This window comes from Convolutriloba macropyga, chromosome 3 (genome assembly GCF_964194025.1).
Source record: "Convolutriloba macropyga chromosome 3, txConMacr16.3, whole genome shotgun sequence".
Taxonomy (NCBI): domain Eukaryota; kingdom Metazoa; phylum Xenacoelomorpha; order Acoela; family Convolutidae; genus Convolutriloba; species Convolutriloba macropyga.
Window position 1 is genome coordinate 19,568,116 of NC_134470.1, and position 22,867 is coordinate 19,590,982.

The 22,867-nt window shown below is 34.2% G+C and overlaps 2 protein-coding genes across 2 annotated transcripts in view; one reads left to right on the forward strand and one right to left on the reverse strand.

The window, feature by feature from the left end:
* LOC142336036 (uncharacterized) overlaps positions 1-22,867 on the forward strand; it is a 421,548-nt gene that overhangs the window by 113,127 nt on the left and 285,554 nt on the right. The gene's annotated exons all lie outside the window — the stretch shown is intronic.
* The window catches only part of LOC142336561 (uncharacterized), a 39,304-nt gene that overhangs the window by 12,609 nt on the left and 3,828 nt on the right, over positions 1-22,867 (reverse strand). Inside the window, exons 6-8 of the mRNA XM_075385469.1 lie at positions 12,744-12,946; positions 2,189-2,468; positions 1,264-1,418 (exon numbers count right to left, since the gene is read on the reverse strand). Of these exons, the coding sequence (XP_075241584.1) occupies positions 1,264-1,418; positions 2,189-2,468; positions 12,744-12,946 (638 nt within the window). The remainder of the gene's footprint in view (positions 1-1,263; positions 1,419-2,188; positions 2,469-12,743; positions 12,947-22,867) is intronic.

Here is a 22,867-nt window from a genome sequence, read left to right on the forward strand (position 1 = left end):
ACAGTTCACCGAGACTTTGCTATTGTCATGTACCTGTTTTCAGAGAGATCTAGACCTTTTTAATACTATAATTAAACAAGAAATAGTTTATTTCTTATACTGCAGAAATGTTTGAAATCCAGCTCAATAAAAATTGATTAGACTCAAATTTGACTTAAAAGCGGTAAAATTTATGAGAGAATTACCAATGACAAAATGAGTTTGAAAACAATTTCTCAATACAATCTACACACGCACGCACACACTACTCAAAAACTCAATGAAGCAGAATTTTTCAGTTCTGGTGGTGCCATCTTCTTTTGTCACACTTAACGTTCAAACACTCACACTTCGCAGTCGAATTTGATTAAATGAAACAAATTTTTTCTCAAAAATATTGGTTTGAAATTAGGGGAGGAAAAATTGATGTGACAAATATATTAAGTTTAACGCAAATGGACATAAAAGCTTGTTTCAATAAGCATAAATGACGTCGAAAAGAATCTCAGAAACATTGCCATAAATTAATGCACAAAAGCTGATTCGTTGTGAGCATAGCATCAAATGGCCTCGAAAAAAATATGAGGACAAATCTTGACAATAAAAAACAAATATGAAATCTGAAAGTTTGAAAAAAAACTGGAAAAATTCTCAAATTACTTCATACATGTGTCTTCAGAAACAATTGTATCTTACTAAAAAAAGTATTACGACAATCGACTTTGAGACTAACAGAAATTTGTTTATTGACACATAAGAGACAAATGGAGGCAAATTCGACAAAAAATGGTCGAAGTCGTCAATGTTCATCAAAAATTGGAGTTCTCATCCATTTATTTCAGATAATAACGGTTTGAGTAAAACTTTTAGCCTTTCTTGTTGAAACCAGTTATATTGTAGCGAAATCAAATATAATGTCCGAAAAACTGAGTTGAGAAAAATGACATCAGATCATATTATTCGAAGCATTTTTTAAAAGAATATTGAACACCTGTTGCTGAAACTAAATGTTAAATCATAAAACAAAATTTTGCTCCATATTCTTGTTGAAAAGTTGAGTGCAAAGTTTTCATTAAAACAGTAGCTTCATTATAAGCTGATTGGTCGAGTTTGTCATTGAGGTCTAAGGAAAAATGAAAAAGCTTTTACAAAATTTTCAAAAAACCTATCCGAACAAAATTTTCAGTAGCTCAATCGCAAAAAGTTTAGCTTTGGTTGGTATACAAACACAGCCTTGGCTTATATTAAAATTAATGAAAACAGCTACAAAACAAAAAATTCTACCGTATTATCATTTGTGGTTGATGTTAGAGTATCAGAAGACTCTTTTCTGTTCTTTGCCCCAATTGACTTTGAGCTCCTCTTGGACTGTAAAATTGGCGACGACCAACAACCTAGTCTGTGTGCAATTTCCTCTTCAGGAATTGTGCTGATGTGGTCTGTTATTTGGGAACAGTTTTCTTGCTTGACCTCTTAAGAGTGGTTGTTAAAACATGTAAACCAAAAACCTTTAAACTCTTTTTTTTTTGTTTTTAAAAGCTTTTGTTTTTAAGAAAAGAATAGCAAAATGTTAGAAGGTTGAGAGAGAAGAACTAAATGTAAATTGTGCATAAGATAAGATTGAGACAGCTCAACAAGACGCTCTTCTTGTTCAACGTATTCTTGACTAGAAAGATGAAGCCTTGAGGAACAAGGGAGCAGGTTATGATAGCACGCCCACGTTGGAGAGCTTAATATCAGTTGGTGAAACGGTTAACACACCAGGCTTGCAAAGTAAGATGCTGTTTCAAATACAGTCCTTATTTGGACAATAGTTACGCCTCCTTAGATTCCCCCAACACATGACTAACACAAGAAGAACAATATATTGTAAAAAAAACTGTTTGAATACTTCACAAATATAAAATTTAGTTATTTTGAACAATACCATACGAGAAAAAAAAATTGTACGCGAATTCTGCAAAAGAGTGCAAAAATTATTTAGTTATAAATAACTTGAAATTAAAAAGTTCTGAATCGTATAAATGGTCGCTTCTTTTGTCAATTTTATTTAGAAATATGTTAGAGTTATTATCAACAGTGTTTTTAAATTTAAGTTTTTACAGTGTTTTTAAGTTGCGCCGCTTCAAAAAACTTTTGTGAGAAACCAGCACCCATACATTACGGCGGCTCGAAAAAGTTTTTTTTTCACAGCCAAGAAAACAAGTCCCTAATGTATTCCTGTATAGTAAGTGAAGAGATGATGCATTCGTAGTAGCTATATCACTCGGATCCGAACCAGAGCCAACGGTACTTGTAGCTGTGTCGCCGATGACGAAATCAGTTTGCTTTATTATCGGTCCGTCGTTCGTAGATGCGATTTCAGATTCGTAAGTACCCATTGAAGGCGCTAAGTAGTTAGAGGTTCCGGTTTCGACCTCAATTGAACCTTCGGTTATGGTTCTGAGAGTTCTTGCTGTGTTGTTGCAAACGGACTTGTGCAGTGATTCCTAAAAATAACGGCAAAAATATTTGAACAGTTCCTGTAGCTTAACCTCAAAGCTCGTTCGAAGACGAGATCAGTCTTTCGGGTGAAATTTCACATTTTTGAAAAAATCTCAGTACTAAGTGATATTTCTGTTTTCAAACTTTTAAGCGACAGCAACTAATTTTAAATGTAATAGAAATCAAATGTTCAATCAAAACTTATCAACTGAGTAATCTTAATAACTTCAAGAAGAGTTGAAGTTTCCGTGGTTTTTCCAAATACTAACTGTCCGAATTCTTTGTTTAGGTTCCAAACAAAGACCAAGTTTGCCAATCTTAAATGGATCTTACATGGTCCATAAAAAACGACGAAAATCCAAATGAAGAATTTAGGATATTGTTATGGTTGGTAAAGTTTTACGGTAAACAATTATATTTGCTCCAGTGTCAATATATGAGCGGAAAATGGGCATACTATAAATTCTTCGTTTTGTAGCTAGTAATTTACTAGAAAAAGTAGTAAATATTTGAGGTATCATTGAAAAGTTAAGTTCGCCCAGCGTAAAATATAGTTTTATTGAAATTCGTTCTTTCCAGAGTCTTATTGACGTTTCAAAACTATTTCATTTTTTGATTTAAAGTGATTCCAGATGTTTTTGTTCAAATTCTCCAAAATTTTTGCTTAATCTTTTGTCAATTTTATTTAGAAATATGTTAGAATTATTATCATCCATTACCAATTTTTGGCTATCAATTTGGAGAAATTTTTCGAAATTTAGTCTTTTCATCAAAAATGCACCAATAGCGCTTCTATCGAACACTTTGTTTAAATTTGCCGCAAAATAAAACCCTTCAAATTGCGTATCAACAAGGCGGCTCGTTAATGTGCGTTCGCACATGATGTTCCGACCCGAGCTCATCTACATTTTTGACTAAAATGTCAACCAAATCAAGAGATAACAAAAATAGATGTTTGAGTTTAAAACAATCGTTACACATTCTATCTACTAATTGAATTACTAATGCCATGCTTCATTACAGCACCAACGTGACCTGACATTGAAGAGACTAGAAAAAAAATAGCACCAACAAAATTTTGGCGGCAAAAAATGAATATCTAAATTTAAAAGCACCTGGTAACAACGTCAAAATGCAGTCAGATAAAACCTTAACTACACAAGTTTACCTTTTACTAACTATACAGCAGATGAAAAGTTTTCTTAACGAGACTAGGTAACAAGCCGACAAAAAGAACGAACAGTGAGGCGAAACTTAAAAATTAATCAACATTTTTTGCACCAAGAAAATTCAAAAATCTTAAAAAACATTGGTTTTTAATAAAAAAATCCTTGATAAATTACTAAAAAGTCATTACAAAACCAAAAGCACCCGTCTGTGGTCAGACTATGCCATAGAAACAAACTAAAGAGAAACTCAAAAAATTACAAACGATTTGCGAAAACACAAACCTTTGCTACCATTAAAATCAATACCTATCATCTGAATATGTATTTTTAATTCAGTTGTTATTTCTGCTATTTCAGTTGAAGGATTTATACTGAAAGATTAAATAAGTTTACTTGGGCCACATTTAAAAACCATTGGGATCTGTTATTACGCGATTGTTCTGAAGGAAGAGAAAAAGAAACGCAAAAAATGGCCATTCAATAAACGTTCAGAAAAACGAAACAACAGTGGCACATAATATCAATATATATGTTATTTCTTGAAATACACGAAATTCGATGGGACATCTGATTGATGAATAGAAGTTAAATTTGACGAAAGGAACCTATTCGCTATATACTGAATGTTTCGAGCAACATCATTCATTCAGTCCTCAATTACAAGCCTATGAGATCTGTGAGCAATTTACGGCTACCTAAAGAACAAAAACAGCGAATTCAGGAAAAAAAATTGAGCGACAAAAGGGTCGAAGGCATTAAAAAAATAAACTTTTCACTAAACACTCTTCAATTTTAAATTAATTTTTCAGGAGCAAGGGGAAAACCTTTTTTATCAATATAATTTCAAAAAATCAACAAATATAAACAAATACATTAGACGCACGAAAATTGCGGGAAAACACGTATTATCAACGCCATTAAATTCATTAGCCTTCAACGGAAGCCAGTATATACAATAAATGATGCCTCGAGGGGACAATAAGTTTTTTTGCCAATCGTATTTCATCAATAAGACCTTACAACAAGTTAATGACTATGAAAACAACAACAGAGAGAGGCAAAAACCACAAATTCAGTAGAAAAGTGCCTGAAGAAAATGTCGAAGCAACTCAAATCATAAGCTCTTCCCTGAAAACTTTATTTATGATCCGTTGAACTTCTTGCCTAAACCAATAGGGACTCTCAGCAGTAAGATGATGTGATAAGATTTCAAAAGGATCGAAAAACAAAATAAAGTACCCAAAAAAAATATGAATTCTCGTGGCATTGATGTTTTAAAACTAATAGGTAGAAGATAAAACCGCTAACCAGATTAATTTTGGCTATAGTAGAACGGAAATGGATTCTGTTAGAACCAACAATGACCAAGAGTATTCACGAAAAAAAATTAGGAATGGTTGAATTTCAAAAAAGTTTCGAAAAATTATTTTTAAACCCTTAACAGCCAGTAAACTCAATCTTTCATCGGAGCTCAATGACGATGCTCAGATATAACCCATAGGGAGGAAAATGATGTCTGTCATGCATAGATAGTTAAAAAGACATCACAATAAGTCTTATGACAGAAAACAATAACAAAAACAGCAAAAACTAAAATTCAGTAGAAAAATGCGAGAAGAAAGTGTCGAAGACAATTAAACCATTAGCTATTCTCTGAAAACTTTCTCTGTGATCCACTGAACGTCCTCTCTAAGCCAATTGGATTACAATAATCTTTGGATAATGTGATAAAGAGTTCAAAAGTGACCAATAATTCAAAAAATCCAAAAAAAAAATTTAAAAAAATTGAAATCTTTGTCATTGAAGTCATATAACCAATAGCTAGAAGATAAAACAGCTAAACAGAATATTTTTAGTCGCAGTAAAAAGCAAGTGGGTCCAGTCAATACTGAAACTCACTAACAGTTCAAGAAAAATTTAGGAATTGTTATTGTTCAAATAAAATTTTCGAAAAATGATTTTTATTTTAACAGACATTAAATTCAATAGCTTTCAACGGAAGTCAATAAAAACGCTCAAAGATGCCCCGGTGGCAGTACATTTATGTTTGTCATGCATAGGTATTCATTATGAGATCACAGTAAGTATAATGACTATTAAAACAACAAAAAAAAACAGGAGAAAACCAAAAAATCAGTAGAAAAGTGCAAGAAGAACGTGTCGAAGCCATTTAAACCATAAATTTTTGTTTAAAATTTTTATTGGTCATGCACAGAACATCGTTTTTAAGCTAATGGGAACTGTCAATATTTGGATAATGTGATAAGATTTCAAAAGTAACCAATAATACGTAAAAATCCAAAAAAAATTTTAAAAAATTGAAATTTTTTGTCATTGAAGTCATATAACCAATAGATAGAAGATAAAACCGCTAACCAGTTTAATTTTGGTTGCAGTAGGAAGGAAGAGGGTGCTCTCACCCCTGGACTGACTTACAATTCACTATAATAAGATTATGATTCTTTAATATTCAAAAAAAAATTCGAAAAATTATTTTTTAAGTCTTAACAGCCATTAGCCGCCCCCTCAATGAAATAGACATGTTCACTTAATGCTCATTATGGAACATATTGCACTGTTAGTCAATGAATCCCTACCATAGGACTCCAAAAAAATAGTAAAACTTCAAAAAGAAATTCAAAATTTCATTCAAAATTACGAAAACTCAGAATCGAAGCCAAAAAAAAACATGAGCAATTCCTTGAAAACGACGTTTTTTGTTCATTGCGCTTCATTCGACTATAAAGGAGTTTTGTCATTAATAGAACGTCGATATAAAATGTGACTTGTCTCTAGGTGACTTAAAAAAGCAAAAAAGAGAAAAGTTTTATTAAAAAAAGGGCTCTCAATTAGAGTTCGATTTTTTTTTGATAGTGAACTTCCCTATGAGACCAGAACTAGTCTTTCTATCGCCTTGCATTCAACTTTTACGAACTCAAAATTTATTCTTTTTATAGAAATTTGAATTAATGTTTTCGTAAAAAAGATCTTAGTTTGAAGAAAATTGTACTAAAAGTGAACAATCATGCTAAAGATCCCATTGTTCACACAAAACTTCAATCCTCGATAACTCCTCGAAAAAACGAAATTCAAAAAAAATCTTTTTACTTTTGAATTCTACGCTGGACCAGCTTTTTAATGATACCACTCACATTTCTCTACGACGAATATATCGATCGGCCAAAATTCACTGAACAAAAAAAAAAAACCCATTTGAGTATATAGTTCCTTCCCCCACAAGTGGGGTCGGAACAATTATCAATATTTACTAGTAAATGAGTACCAATGAGCATATATTATATCAGTTAAATGCCCATGGTTTTTATGGTTACAAAACTGTGTGCGTTTAAATTTGTCTTTAACACTTTGAGGTCTTTGTTCTTATTTTGTAATCCTGTGACCTGGTCTCACTAATGACAGATTCACGCTTTAGGTAAGGACTTAAATTTTAATCTATTTAGTGTTTTTGGTTGAAAGCTCATTTTATATGTCTGTTAAAATACTTGTTTAAAGAAAAACATTGGATTTTTGAGCCGTTTCCAGATTTTTTATTCCTTTTCTGATAATGTGTGGCAGAACTTCAGCCGAGATGGCACCTTTTTAAATTTAAAATCTGGTGGCTACTTCGTTATTAAGTTTCAGGAAAATTTTTATGCTTTGAAACAAAAGCTTTGTTTTGGTTTTTTAGAGATTTGTCCATTTTTGAGGTTCCTTTTTCTGCTTTGCAACAATATCAGGTCACATGACATACTAATGGCGTTGAAATAAAGTTCACTTCAACATATCTAATGTCCTTCGTGAAGCGATTATAGTTTTAAAGGCTTCGAGAACGTTTTCTATATAAATATAATTGAGATTTCGGCCCATGTTTCTCTTTCTTTTTGTTGTCGTATGGTATAGTGGTTGGTGAATTTAGGATATTGTTGTAAATGGTAAGGTTTTAGAGTAAGCAATTAGTTTCCCTCCAGTGTCAATCTAAGAGCGGAAAATGGGGACACTATAAATTGTCCGTTTTATGGCTAGAAATTTACTTGAAAAGTTAGCTTTCATTGTACAAAGTTTTTCATCTAGGGTCCATATACATTTTATCTAACAATAAAGATCCATTTTACAAACAATATAGATTTCATGTCCCAAACAAACAATTCAGATACAATTCTCTTTTTGATTATTATATTATTTTATTGTTCCGACCTTCTTTGGCGGGGAGGAAATATATGCTCAACTGTTTCAGTAATTTATGGCCAATCAATATATCCAACGCAGAGAGTTGTGAGGGGTATCATTAGAAAGGAAGTCCAGGGTAGAATATAGTTTGTTTTTGAATTTTGTTCTTTCCAGAGTGTTATCAATGTCTAACATTTGATTTCAGAATTGATTTGAACTGATTTTAGATGTTTTATTCACATTTTCCATATTTTGATCAATTTTTTGCCTATTTTATTTAGAATTATGTCAAAAATATTAAGCACAGCGTTATTAAGCACAACTTTAAAGGCAAAGGAGTGTTGCTTAAATGTTTGATCCGAAATGTTGGCTAACAATTTGGCTAACTTTTTCAAAAATGCACGAATTGTGTTTCTATTGAACACTATCGTTTTAAATATGGCGCAAGAGCAAACCTTAAAACTGCGGAAAGAATCTTTTCAAAAGACAAAGAGCGTTCGGTTTACTTCGGCTTCCTATGTGAGCGTTATGGAATTAAAAATTGACGCTTCTTTTTCAATTTAACTTGATGACTATCCAAAATTCATATTTTTATTTAATGACTCTTTTCGTTTTTTGTCTTTTATGTTTTTTTGTCTTTTATGTTAATTACAAGTGTGTTTTTAGACCAAAATGCTTTCAAATTATTGATCAATTGTCGATATATCCCATTTGCGAGTAAATGAGTTGCAATGAACCTTTTTATTGTCAGCTAATTGCCCTTGGGCTATATAGCTTCAAGACTGTTTTCGTTGAAATTTGTTTTCGCTGCTTTGAGGTTTTAGTTGGTATTTTGTAATCTTTTGACTTGGTCCCTCACTAACAAAAAATTCACTTTCCGTTCTAGTTATTGACCTACAATTTACTCTATTGAGTAATTTTAGTTGAAAGCTGATTGTATAGGCCCGTTAAAATTATGTTAAAAAACAGTTTTGTGATTTATGAAAATTTGTCCCTATTTGAGTATAGCTTTTGGTGTCTTATCACGTAACACACTGAAGACAGTGTGTTAAACCATTGGCGTTGAACACAAGTTAATGTTTATATTGGTCCTTTTGATTAGCGAATAGTCGATGTTTTTAAGGGCTAGGACCATGAGTTTTTGCAATTTTTCCTTTATTTTTTTTAATTGTTGACGGTATTTTTTGTTCTTTTAACAGTATTAAAACATTTTCTGGTGGATGAAAGGTCTCAGAAGCTTCTTATGGAGTTATATGTGAACTTCTGTATAGATTACAATCGATAGCAAATGGTTTGCATGATTTTGATATCAATTATTTCTCAAAATTCAGATTTCGCCCATTTTTGTCCTTTTTTGTCTACTTGGTACCAAGTCTTTTTATGGACAGGTCCCATATTTTTTGTGAAATAAAATGTTGATTGAGTTGTTTGGTTTTTTTACGATGCTATTTTTACTCTGTTAACTGTTTTTAAAAAAATAGACATTGAGTTTTAGTCATAGTTTTTGATTGTTTTTGTTATTTGATTGTTTTGTTTGTCTTGTTTCACAGTCTTCTTAATGGCATGTCGACCCTCTAAGTCGGCAATTCTCTTTTCTTAAATGGTTTGATTTTGAGGTGATTGTTTTTCAAACACTAATAGTTTTTTAAAAACACAAAAATGAAACTTTTGTATCTCATCCTCCTTTGGAAGTCAATTTAGTTAAAATTTGGATGAGCGGGGTCGGAACGTTTTGTGCAAACGCACATAACAGAGTTTTTTGGATTGCAATAAAATTGAAACCATTATAGAACCAGCATTTGATCATTTTGTTGCACACTTGCTGAACAGAGAAGGCATTGGGCCCAATATAGTGCGATAACTAAACGTTAACTCAAAGTTGCTCTTTTGGATTGTATTTATTCACTAATATAATTAAATTAATCAAAGAAGAATAACAGACAGTTATAGTTCAATCCATTAAACTGTTTTCAAAAGTTCTTTTAGAATTCTCATTGTTTAATAAAAAAGTTTTCTTAAGGATTTTGAGCCCTCGTATGTAGCACTGACTAATTTTTTGTCACTAAAAAAATTTTGCGACAATAAACTTGTGACAACATATCGATTTTCTTGGCAGCAATGATTAGTCACTGAAATCTGCGTGTGAATTTAATTTTCAGAGTGTTAATTACACAGAAGAATATATCGACTAACGTCGGATGAGTTGCTCTCGAACTACAGGCGGGGGATTAATTTAGGAGTGCAGCTTACAAATTCTTTATGGGTTCAAAAATTCGGCTTTCTAGGGGTTCGCACGCCGCGCACCAGGATAGCAGTCTGACATCTTAATCACTAAGCTACAACGCATTTGATAGTCTACCGCTAAAAAAGCTTTTATTTCGGAATGAAACCAATTGAAATCACTTTAAATAAGGAAGTGACGCGTGAAAGGGACACTTGAGAAGTCACAAAATTTCCTGGAGCAATAGCGCGAAACCGGTCAAGAGAAAATTTTGCATTAAAAAGACCAACACGTTTTCAATAGTTGTTCAAACTTTGTTCGAGAGCAATTAAAAAAAACACCCAATATGAAAACATTGTTTGGAAATCTCCCTTTGCTTGCTAATTACGCATAAAAAAAGATTAATGGCCGATTAACATTTACCCAAAACTCATTACTTGCGATAATTAGATTTAAAATAATTGAAAAAGAAAATGGCAAAAAAATTTTAAACTAATGAATTTATTTAGAGAGAATTAGTAGACAATATTGATTTAAACTGAACTCGTTTAAACTACAAAACTACTTACAATGGCCGCAAATTTCAGGAACAAGATTTGATCACTGTTTACTGCGTAATTGAAAAACACCCAAAAGCGGATACTAGTGATAGATATACTCTCTTTTTAGCAATCTGTCCTAAATTTTTCTGCTGATTCTAAATTCCATCTTCTTTTTTTTCAGTCATAACCTCAATTATGTACTGCCAAAAAATTTAATAGATCAATTTTGAGTAATAAATGGATGATGTTATGGTTGTTAGGTTCCTTTAAAGCAAATTAGTCTAGTAGTAGTGAAGTGTTTTTTGGGATATATAAATTTTCAGCTTAATTCTTAGCCTCTACATCAGAACTTTTTCGCTCCGTCAGAACTTAAGTTGGCCCGTTTTACGTGCATTAACCCAATAGGTTACGTGAATTTGCTTGAAGTCATTGATGATTTCTGGCGTTCTTCAAGAGCCATATAGCGGCACAAGATGTTTAGCCATAATTTCAAAATGACGACCCTATAATAGGTATTCCTGCTCGAAGCACGCATTTGAGGAGCTTGAAAATGCTGAAATCTCGCTGAATTTTAGTTCTGGTTATATAGTTGAAGATAAATATATATATATATATATATATATATATATATATATATATATATATATATATATATATATATATATATATATATATATATCAGAATTTCTGGTAAAGTTTTATATATATATATATATATATATATATATATACATTATATATATATATATATATATATATATAAATATATATATGAAAAACGAAAAACTGCAAACATTCATCAATTTCAAACTTGTAAGGGCACAAGACAAACTTTATATGTTATCTCAATTACCAAATCATGGTCAATACTTTCTATGGTTTATAAAGACCGAATTAGAACGAAGCTTGGACAGTAAGTTTGATTAACCAGGGCTCAGGCTGAGGTGTCTGCTCGAAATCCTCCTGATCAGACCATCTCAGACCAAAAGAGCATCAGATCAGTCCTTCCCAGACCAAAAAAGCCTCTGATTAGACTCAACTTCAATCGACTTTTTGTGTGCGCTCGATGTGCGCTCGATTCTCTGATCAAACTCAAGTGCGGTCGACAGTTTCTATGCGCTCGAAGTGCGTTTGAGTTCAGCTATGATCAGACTCGGGCGCGCTAGAAAGTTTGTGTGCGCTCGAATAGACCTGCGTTCCTGTGCAGACCCATCTGCGCTCGAATGTGCTTCTGATCAGACTCCGGGGTTGCTAAGTTTATCGAATATCTTGCGCTCGAACCGTTAATGATCTTACCCAGTTCTACTCTAATCGTTTATAATCAGGCCCAGTGGTAGTTAAAGGCGTTTATGACAAGACTCAGTCGCTCGTGAAGCCGTTTACGATCGGACTCAAGCTGGCTCTAAACCGGTTCTGATCAGACTCAAGTCTGTTAGAAATATTGATTAGAAAATGATATTAGTTATGAACAAATCTGCTATAAAATATAATTTTCTCAAAAATTGATGTTTGCAGTATCATACTCAACTATGAAAGCGCCAATTCTGAACGTATTGCTAAAGAAAATAAAACCCAGTCGTTGGGAAAATAATTTATTTTGTATACCGTTAGTGTAAGTTTCTGACTCAATGGATGAACTTATACAGCTTTCCATAAAACGTCTTGATCTATAGTTAATTAAAATCATCTAAAGGTACCGGAAATTGCCATCCGTTGGACCCCTTGTTTCTAATCAGAGCCCTTGAAATGAGTCTCTTATCAGAACACTGCGTTATTGTTTGACTCTTGGCAGAGCCAACGTCTCTCAGCAAAAAAAAAACAAAAATTTGAAAAATAATATGCTCGAATTGTTCTTTGATGAGACCCAATTTCACTCGATCCGTTTATGATCAGACCCAGTTGCGCTTGAAGCTGTTTATTATCACACTCAAGCGTTCTCGATACCGGTTATTATCTGAATCAAGTGCTCTCGAAATCGTTTATGATCAGATTTAAGTGCGCTCGAATCCACTTCTAATCACTCTCAAGTGCGATCGTGCCCTGTAATTGCCCTGTAATTTCGAGCGCAAAATGGTCAGGTTTTCACCCGCAATGGTCTCATCAGGACAATTTCGAGCGCACCCCTCAGCCTGGGGGAGAACCAATTGCTTTATGTGTTAATGAACAAATAAAATTACTAGCCTGAAATTGGTCTTCGTTCTCAATTGTGAACGAGTTGTCGTAGTCCAACGTGTTTTCAAATCTGTTGTATCTCTCCAACGATAAATCCTCGGGTGCTTCGCAAGTGACGTCACGCTGCTCCAGTTGGTCTCTAGTCTCTGGATAATGAACAAAGCGATGTAATTGTTGCTGTTCGTAAATTCTGGACCCTTGATTTTGGGTGTCTGCTCACATGCGGGGTCGAACCGAAATGAGGTGCTTGCAGAAAATCAAAAAATCAGATGGTTGTTTCCCATTATGGACTCACCCATCACTACGGTAGTGGGGCAGAGGATATAAACCATCCAGTTGCCGTAATATCACAGTAAGAGGACTAGTTTTATAGAGAACCCGGATCTATTATTTTTCGGTACTCTCTCAGTGTTTTTCATGATCCCAACTTACAAATTTGTGTGTTGTTATGTAGCTCATTACTATTTATAAAATAGCACTTGTGCATGGGGCCGTAAAATTTTCATGCCCAGTAAGCTGTGGGGGATTAGAATAGATCCGGGAACTCAATATAGGTAGAAAAAAGCCGGACTGTTTCCGCTACCCACCGTTCTTTTGGGATGAGGAGGGGATTTATTATTGCGTATAAGTAAATCGAAACGGTATATGTATAAACGCAGCGCATAAAGACAGCGGGTCAAATTAAATTTAGTTTTTGAACTCCATTAAAAACTTTAAAAAATCCTAAAATTTTTATCACTAAAAGCATGAAGAATAAAACAAATGTTATAAAAATTGAAGTCAGTTTGTAAACCAACTGTAATCACAAAATAAGTTTTTCCAATGAAAACAGAATTTCCAAAATTATGGCAAAACATGTTTTTATTCATAAAAAAGTTGTGGATATCTGTTGCTTGGAAACGAAGAAATAAATTATTATATTTCTATTTGGTAATCAATTGGCATGAGCTCATATGCTGCTACAATGAACTGTGACTTTTTCTTGATACGCTTTTACATCAGAAAATAACTTAAGAATGCTTATAAAAAAGAATCCTGTAAGTTACAGTACAATACATGTTTCATTTTACAATGCTGCTTACATCGTAGAAAGTTTTTGATAATCTTCTTGGGTTTATGTTTTCTTGAAATTGATCAATGAAACATGTACGTTGAATAATTTGCTAAGTTCCGCGACGCTTGTTTGACAGCCTTTCTTGGCGGACCTATCTCGATTCGCTATTAATGTTTTTCCATTTATCCCGCTTACTTAAAAAGTATACACGTACATTAAAAAAAATTAGAGAACCCGTGGTACGATTTCGTTGGTCAATAAAACTCCAAGGTAGAGAGCTTATTTTGAAAGAAATTAGTCTTGAAGAACTGAAAGTCTAAATCGAATCTTTCACTAATTTCAACATTAAAATTCAACATTAAGTCTAAGTTCAATCTTTCAAACTAAGAAATCAATTTTCGACCTTCGAATCAAACTGCTATAAATAATCGGCTGCTTCGCAATCGGAGACGGAGACATTTCATTTCCTATATAATTCTAAGATGGAAATTTTTCTTTCAATAATCTGGAACAATGTACTCTAAGCAGTAAGGCGCAAGTGCCCTTGTGTCAGGGCGCTATGCCCATCGGGCGACTAAGATTCTGTTCTAAAATATATGTCAAAAGCTATAATGATAATATGTAGAACGCAAAGTAAAAATCTGTCAGGTGCTAAAAACAGAAAGCTAAAATAATTGCCAAAAACGGACCATCTCTGTTATTCGGCATTGAGTTATTTCGGTAGGAAAGTAATCGAAGCAGCATGCGCTGCATAAAATTTGCTAATTTTTTGGCCCTTCTGCGGAGTATTTGTTCATCTAAATTTTGCCCACCTGCTAATAGCCCCTAATTGGCCCTTGTTTTCTAAATGAGAAACCGTTGGAAATGAAATGACCACCTCATGAAATAAGATAAAGATTAGGACCGTTCAAGAACTTAGATTGATGTTGCAGTGCATTTTTTACCAGACCCCACACTTGCACTCGATTTCCGTATAAGTGGTGTTAAATTTTCCTTTAGTTTTCAAATATTGGGATGAAACTTTATTTATGATTACCTTTTGGTTCTCGAAAGACTTTACAGCCTAAACCTTTGCCACGCCCATGGATATTTTATCCAGAAGTCGAGAGCAATCGCCCTTGTATCGGGGCACTAAGCTTCTCATGCCACTAAGAATTTTGTCATAGCATAAATATATTGAACTTCCAGTCCCTAAAAAGAGTTCTCTAAGAAGAATACAAAAATGAAAAAAAACTTGCATCACAAATGAGTTACTCTCAATAAAATTAAGTTTTCCTGTCACGCAGATTTAATTTTTTGTGGTGATCCCTTGTTTGAATTATTTTGAGAGAGGGCTCTAACTGCTAAAGACTCTGCCCTCAAAAAATATCGCGCCTCGAAGTATTGCGTAAAACATAATAAATAGAGGTAAACAAAATAAATAGTTATTTCGTTTTTAGTGGTATCTGTGTCCTCAGATAAGATAAAATTGAAAAAAGACGAAGTAAACTAACATCAGGTTGTCTCGAAGGAGCTAATCTTTTTCTGCTTCGATTTAAAATTGTTGTTATACTGAATCAGCAGAACACAGAATTGAAGTAATTATGTTAAGATTACGTGACTCTGAGCAGTTAAGAAACAGGTAGAGGTTCGATATATAAGACAAAACCTCCAAATGATATCAGCCGTATCATTCAATCCTGCTTAAAACGCACTTTGCGAGCTTTAAATGTCAGGGAGTTCTGAAATTGGGCATCCTACAATTTAGCATTGCTTAAATCTGGTATGTTAAAACTTGCAAGTGGCGGTGTTTCAAGGACATGATTGTGGTTTTCTGCGAATTCGGTAACTATATTTCAGTTGGTAATGCTCCTGTTTTCCTCAAAATATAAATCAAAAACTGTGAATTTGTTGGTCAGTCTTGTAAGCGCTTTGTTAAATTTGAAAAAAAATGCTTGCAAAACATTTTTTTCTACTAAACTTTACGGAAATTAGAGAAAAAGAGGGCGCTTGAGATATCAATCAATTTCGTTCATCTCGATTGATGAAAAAACTACTTTTCATGGCTTATTGATTATTTTTCAGCTTAGTGTCAACTTAAAATCTACCCTGCACACTAATCAATTCCAAATCCAAATCCAATATGGGCTGTTTAGACAGTGCTGTCCTTAGCCCGCCAAATTCATCTCTCTAACAAGCGCTCTCCAGTGACTACGAATTCCAGCCATTTCCTTGATCAAATCAAAGCCTTGCTTTTCCAAATTCTTCAATGACAGTTTGGGAGGCTTTTTTTTCAGATCGTCTCGGACAATTGTTCTCCACCAGCTTTTTTGTTTTCCTCCAGGAGCTCTTTTCCAATTCTCGCCTCTTTCAAATTCCAATACTGCGTTTGGAATGTCAGATGCTTTCATGCGTAGAACATGTCCCAGCCATTTCATTCGGCGTTTTCTTATAGTCAAGAGAATCAGGCTGCATTTTGCAACGGACGTACTAATTCTCTAGGGAGGTCTTGCCCTTTGTGGAGACATTGTCGTAGGCAGCAGATTTCAGAAGACTGCTAACTTTTGAGGTCATTTTATTTTATTGGCCAACTTTCACATCCGTATAAAAGTAGACTTCTCACGCATGCCTTATATGACTTGACCTTGATTGATTGAAAAATGTTTCTCTGGTTCCATACTTTCTCTAGGTCATTAAATAGAATTTCTGGTATTCATCATTGGAGCAGAATTTAGTTTTTCCAACGTTCATTTGTACGCCGACACGAGATGCATTGTTAGTAACATTATCAAGTAACATCTGTGCGTCATTACCATTGTCGTCTATTAGACAAATATCATCTGCAAAATCAAGATCTGCTACCATTATGTTGTCTAGAGTAAAGCAGAATAAATCATTTGAAAGCGCTTGTTCCATTATCCGGTCAATAGTAGGATTAAACAAAAAAAGATGGATCCTTGCCCATCTCCACTGACAATTTTGAATTTGCGGGATATTGCATTATAAACTCGAACTTGACTGTGGGTTTCGGAGTACAGTGCTTTTAAGGGGTTTAAGCCTTTTTCGAGAAATATGCTGAAGTAGTTTTCTCATTTTTTAAAAAATAGCTCGAAGAGACCAAAATTATTTTGAATTGTGAAGATGAGTAGGAGAAACTGCAGTGTTATCTACATAGACACAATTTGTATATCATCCGCACAGCACTTAAAAAGGGTATCAGAATTTGTTTTAGAGACCCCAGCGTAAGGTTTCATCGGTCACTGAAACTTTGAGGCAGAGAACTCAGTTTTAAAGATTGAACTCAGACTAAACGAAGTTAAAGGCTAAGTTCTTTGCACTAACAATAGTGTCCTACTTTAGCACACTAAGTTTAAGGCAAAAAATAGACTTAGTTAAGAATCTAATTTTTGAGATTTGAACCAAACTGCAAATAATCCAAACCAAGCTGTAAATACTCGGCTGCTTCGCTATCGGAGGAGACGCTTAGTATATTTCAATTCCTTTATCAATATTCACGAAGCGATAGCGGCCGTTATTGGGGACGAAGTGTTTTTCTTATTCGTCGTGTCCATCGATCACTCTTGCGACCATTGACTTTCTCAATTTCATTGACTTGTACTGTTTGCAGCTAAAAATTTTGTGCCTGACGTCATTTTTTTTAGCTTTTAAGTCAATTTCCTCACTAAAAAATGTTTTCTGAACTCACTGAAAAAGCTTTCATATTTTTGAACATTTAATAGTTAAAGACCAGTTAGCGTGCAGCTAAGTAGTGTGAAATGTATATGTCCTAACTCTTAAATATTAGAGTCTTGGGTTTTCGATTTCGGATATAATAATTTTGAAAATGTTCTATAAGGCCTTATATTTTATAGGGCGTATGTGCCTCATAAAATGACAGTCTGAATCTAACCCAAAAGTTCTAGTGGTCTTTTAATGGACCGGTGGTCAATCTGTCTATCTTATTTCCTTAGTTTTCTTCAATTCCATGGAAGGCCACAAGCGTCTATTGCGGCTTTTTTCCAGCATTATGCGAGCTATTTTTTTAAAGAAGACAACTGTTTGTCAGTAATCTGCATATTTAAGTTGAATTTAAATTGAAATTCGACATTTTTATACCATTTACTTGCTCCCCTAAATATGCTAGAACAACATCTTAGTCTAGTCCATCGGGTCTCTCCATCACTGAATATATAAAACCTAACCGACTAATGTCGGGCAATTTGCTCTCAAACGACCAGCAAGCTGTTGGCTTCTTCAAAACGGTTTACTGAGGCTAGCTTTAGGTTAATTGAAGGAGCGTGAGGTGAGCACAAGGGAAGTTCACCAGGGGGCTGATGGGGTTGGGAGTGTTTTTTTGGCTGCACGGGGCCCTTACGGTCTGAACAATGTGCAGAAGTGGGGACTGGGGGGGGAGGGTGAAGTGAGAGAGGGCTGATGTGTGTGTGTGGGGGGGGGTTGTGAGTTGGTCAACCTGTATGTACCGCTCTTCACACCATAAGTTTAAGGCTCCAAAACAGTTTCTGTGAATCGCATACTCTGAGGAAAGTGAGCTGAAGGGCTCTAAGGGCACTTAATGCCCGCTGGTCGCTACCCGGTTATCCCGTTTGTGAGGACGAAATGTCAAATGGGTCAGACGAAAAATCAGTCAAGCAAAAAACTTCATCAAAAAGACCAATAATACTAATGTAATTGCTACAAACTTCGTTTGAGAGCAATTAAATATAGTTGAAAGAAGTAATTAATTTGTTCTAACATTTTCATAACTTTCTAACACTGGAATGGAGCATTATTTAATTTTACACTTTTGCTTCTCCTAAAAATTGGAACAATCATATTGGCCCCTTGATGATTTGTTTTGATAACGGAGGTAAGAGTATAATGGCTTTAAGGCTTAAGTAAAGGAAGCAGCTAAATGTTTTTTCCGAACACTTGGATTTGATTTGATGCATTTTTAGTCTTGGTTCTTAAATGAATTGGAGTATAATTTCCAGCCTCATCTGGAAATGTATTTAATAGGAGGGAGCTAGTGCTATTGCATTAGCGCACTGGTCCTTTGAGCATCTAATGTTCAAATTCTAACGTATGGTTAGAACCATACAGGCAGTTACTAAGTATAGTGGAATCAAAAATCTTTGCACCTAAATGCTATCAGGGAGCCAGAGTAACTGAGACGTTTATCTTCTAACTTGATTAAAAAGCCAAAATCGTTTAAAATAGGTCAAAATTTCCTTATTTGTCAGAACGTCAAAAGTAAAGTTTTCGTGTCGTACAAAACTAAGTTTGCGCTTGTTTAATGTATATGAAGGCCATAATGATAAATGTAGCTTCTAACAACATTTTCTAGCAACAATTTGCACGAAATTACTTGCTTCATAAAACTTAATCAAGTTGAATTGTTTGTTATACATGTTTGGTTTTTTGCAGATGATGTTAACTAATTGTTCCATGAATCAGCTATAAATTACTGAAGTTCTCTTGCTATATTGAGAAGTTGGGTTGCTTCCTAACAATCAAAGGATTAGAAATTATTCAAAAGCCATTCTCCATAAGTAAAATTTAAAAATTTGAAAAATTATAGAGCCGCATTTACCTGAGTTTTAGCTAGAAACTTTAATTGGAAGCAGCATAACTACTCAGAAACTTCAATTTTTAGTTTTAATTTTAAGATTTTAAATTTGATCAAAATATGATTAGCTTTTCTATGTAGATCAAATTTTGCATAGACGCATTTTTTCCATTCCATCATTCGTACAGTTTTTATGAATTTTTAGTGATGAAGTAAATTCTTTGTTTCCTTTCCATTTTGATTATTCTTCTTTGAATAGCTCTGGCCGTGCTCCCCTTATTCGACTCAATTGTTACAAGATAATTTCAAACTTAGAATTTTTTCCCTCGGTGTTTCCACTGCAATTTTTGCTGACCAAGTATGAATTTCGAATGCTCATTCTTCGATCAACGTACATGACAAGAGGAAACATTTGGTCATGGTTTTTCTTATGAACTTAGGTTTCATAGTTTAAGCTTCAGTTAAAGTGTTAGAAACGTTTTTTGGGTGCAAACACAGTTCAATACAATGTTTATAGACAACGGACTATTCTATCTACACTCGTTAACATTGCTTAACCAACAAAAGTAAACCAACAAACGCAACCTGTCTGTTAATTCAACTTATGTAGAATAGTTTTGGCAATAACTTTTGATATTTATATATCAACCAAAGTCTAATCATCAGAAGTCATAGATTTTAACATATTACTTACAGAAAAATTCCAGACAAAATTGGATTATTCTTCTGTCGGTTGAATCTCTTGTTAGATCTGTTGAATTTTATCATTAGATAGATGAATCACTTCCCAAATTGCACGAGGATCGTGCTCAACAGAGAATTAGCTTAATGATCCCCGGACTGAACGGCAAGTCAATGTCAGTACTGGACACTTCAAATTGCAAGTCTTATATCAGTACTGATTCAGAGCTATGATCATGCCACTTTTTACACTTGTCAGTATAAATGCAAGTCTTGGCCAAGATGTGCAAGTTTAAATGCAAGTCTTGACCAAGACCTGCAAGTCTAAACGTTAGTCTTGGCCAAGACGTTAAGTCTAAGTGCAAGTCTTGGCCAAGACATGCAAATCTTAATGCAAGTCTTGGCCAAGACTTGGCACGACTAAATGCAAGTCTTGGCGCGTCTAAAAAAACGTCAAATTAGCCGAAAAAACATCAAAATGGCTGAAAAAACGTCAAAGATAGGTTCAAAAAACGTCAAAAAAATGCCAAAGAAAACGTCAGAGATGGCCGAAAAAATGTCAAAAACAGGTCCAAAAACTTCATAAATATTCGAAAAAAACGTCAGAAATGGGTGAAAAAACGTGAAAAAACAGTCGGAAAGTGGTCAAAAAAAAGACAAGAAATCCTTCAAAATAGCGCAGGAATTTTGAAAATCAAGAATTGTCGATTTTCGGCTAAAAGTTGGCTTCAAAAGCCTGAAAAATGTCTGAAAACGGACCAGAAAGACTTGAAAACGTCCCACATGTCTTTTGGTCGCCCAGTGTCACCTTGCCGGGTCGCCTTGGCTCATTTGTTATCAGCTGGTATCAGTTGTCAGGCGCCCCGATAAAGTGTATCTAAATTAATTGCAAAGTCGTGGCACGTTGCAAAGTCTTTTGAAATCGAAATTTTCACTCAAAAATTTCTTGAAAAGTTGGTTTTGAGTTGGGAATCAATTTGCAAGTGCAATCCAAGTCCTGGCAAAGACTTGCCAGACTTGCAGACTTGTTTTTAGACGTGCAGAGTACTGATATAAACTTGAAGACTTGCATATAGACTTGCCCAGTACTGATCTTGACTTGCAGTTCAGTCCGGGTCTGCATAAAAAATTGTCAAGACTTCTTTTCTTACGTTTGCCGTAAGTAATTTTACCCCCATTACCCCTTACTCTCACATCTTTTTACCTCCCAAAATAACCCCTTACTCTTGCACTTTTTTACCTCCACTCCAAAAATACCCCATTACGCCAATCTTGCATCGAATTAACCCCATTACCCCCTAAAAAGATGTAGGAGTTTTGAGTGGAATTGGCTAAAAAATCCCCCCAATTAGCCCCCTAATCTTTTGGCGTAAAAATTCGACAGGGGTGTTCAGTTTGTTCTTGTTTTACATATTTAGGTTTCTAACTTCTATTCGTCGATTGGAATAGATTTCAAAAAACTGCTAAACTTATGCTTACTTGGATTGAGTTGACAAACCGACAGTTTTCATGTGAATCAGTTTTTCTGCGTTTACTATAACAGATGGGGTATATTTTCTTTGTCTCTACATGTACGATAGTCAGTTTTGTAGACGTTGAGTTTGTTTTTCTCGCTATCCTAGAAGTAGTAATTGCAAGGGTTCCAATAACTTTGTTCTGTTTTGAAGTAAAAAAGAAAATTGTAAATATAAAAAAAGATAAAAAATTGAAACAACAAAAATGGCAAATCATATAGGCCGCTACCAAATACAGGTGAATAGAAAAAGTTCTGCGCCTTCATGCTAACAGGGAACCAGAAGAACTGATTTTTATGTTCTGTATTGACAAAAGAGACAAAATTAATTAATACATCTCAAAATTTCGCCCTCTCTGTCAGAACGTCAAGGGAAATTTTTGTGTTTTAAAAAAAATTAAAGCTTGTTTAATGTATTTGAAGGCCACATTGATAATGGTGGCCTGTATAAACTTTTTCTAGCGGAAATTTGCACGCATTTACTTGCTTCATTACAATTAATCAAATTAAATTGTTTTTGTTCAGGTCCGGATTTGTTGCAGATGATGGCAGCTAATTGTTCTATGAATCAGCTATAAAATACCCGATTGCTTTTGCTGATTTGACAGTGCAATTACTTCCCTAAATGTTTGAGGATCAAGCTGAACAGAGAAATAGCTTGCTTCTACTTAGAGAAAACTGCCAATACTTTTTTTCTCATGTTCGCCGTGAGTAGGGTTATCAGTTTTTTCTGGTTTTACATACGTAAGTTTCTTATTTTTCGATTAGCACAAAATTTAAAAAATACTGCTCAATTTATGATTACATGGATTGAGTTGAAAAACCCACAGCTTTTTATGTCAATCAGTGTTTCTCCGTTTACAATAACAGAGGGTGTACATTTTCTCTGTCTCTACATATACGATAGTCAGTTTTGTAGACGTTGAGTTAGTTTTTTTCGCTATCCTAGAACTAGTAATTGCAATGGTTCTAATAACTTTGTTCTGTTTTGAAGTGAAAAAGAAAATTTTAAATATGAGAAACGACAAAAAATTGAAAAACAACAAAATTGGCAAATCATACAGGCCGTTACCAAATACAGGGGAATAGAAAAAATTATTCGCCTTCTTGCTAACAGGGAACCAGAAGAAATGATGTTTATGTTCTATCTTGATAAGAGAGCTAAAATTAATTAAACTAGGTCAAAATTTCCCCATCTCTGTCAGAACCTCAATTGAAACCTTTTTGTGTCGTAAAGAATTAAACTTGGGCTTGTTTATTGTATATGAAGGCCACGTTGATAAACTTGGCTTGTAACGAACTACGCAGAAAAAAACTGTCAATACTTCTTTTCTTATGTT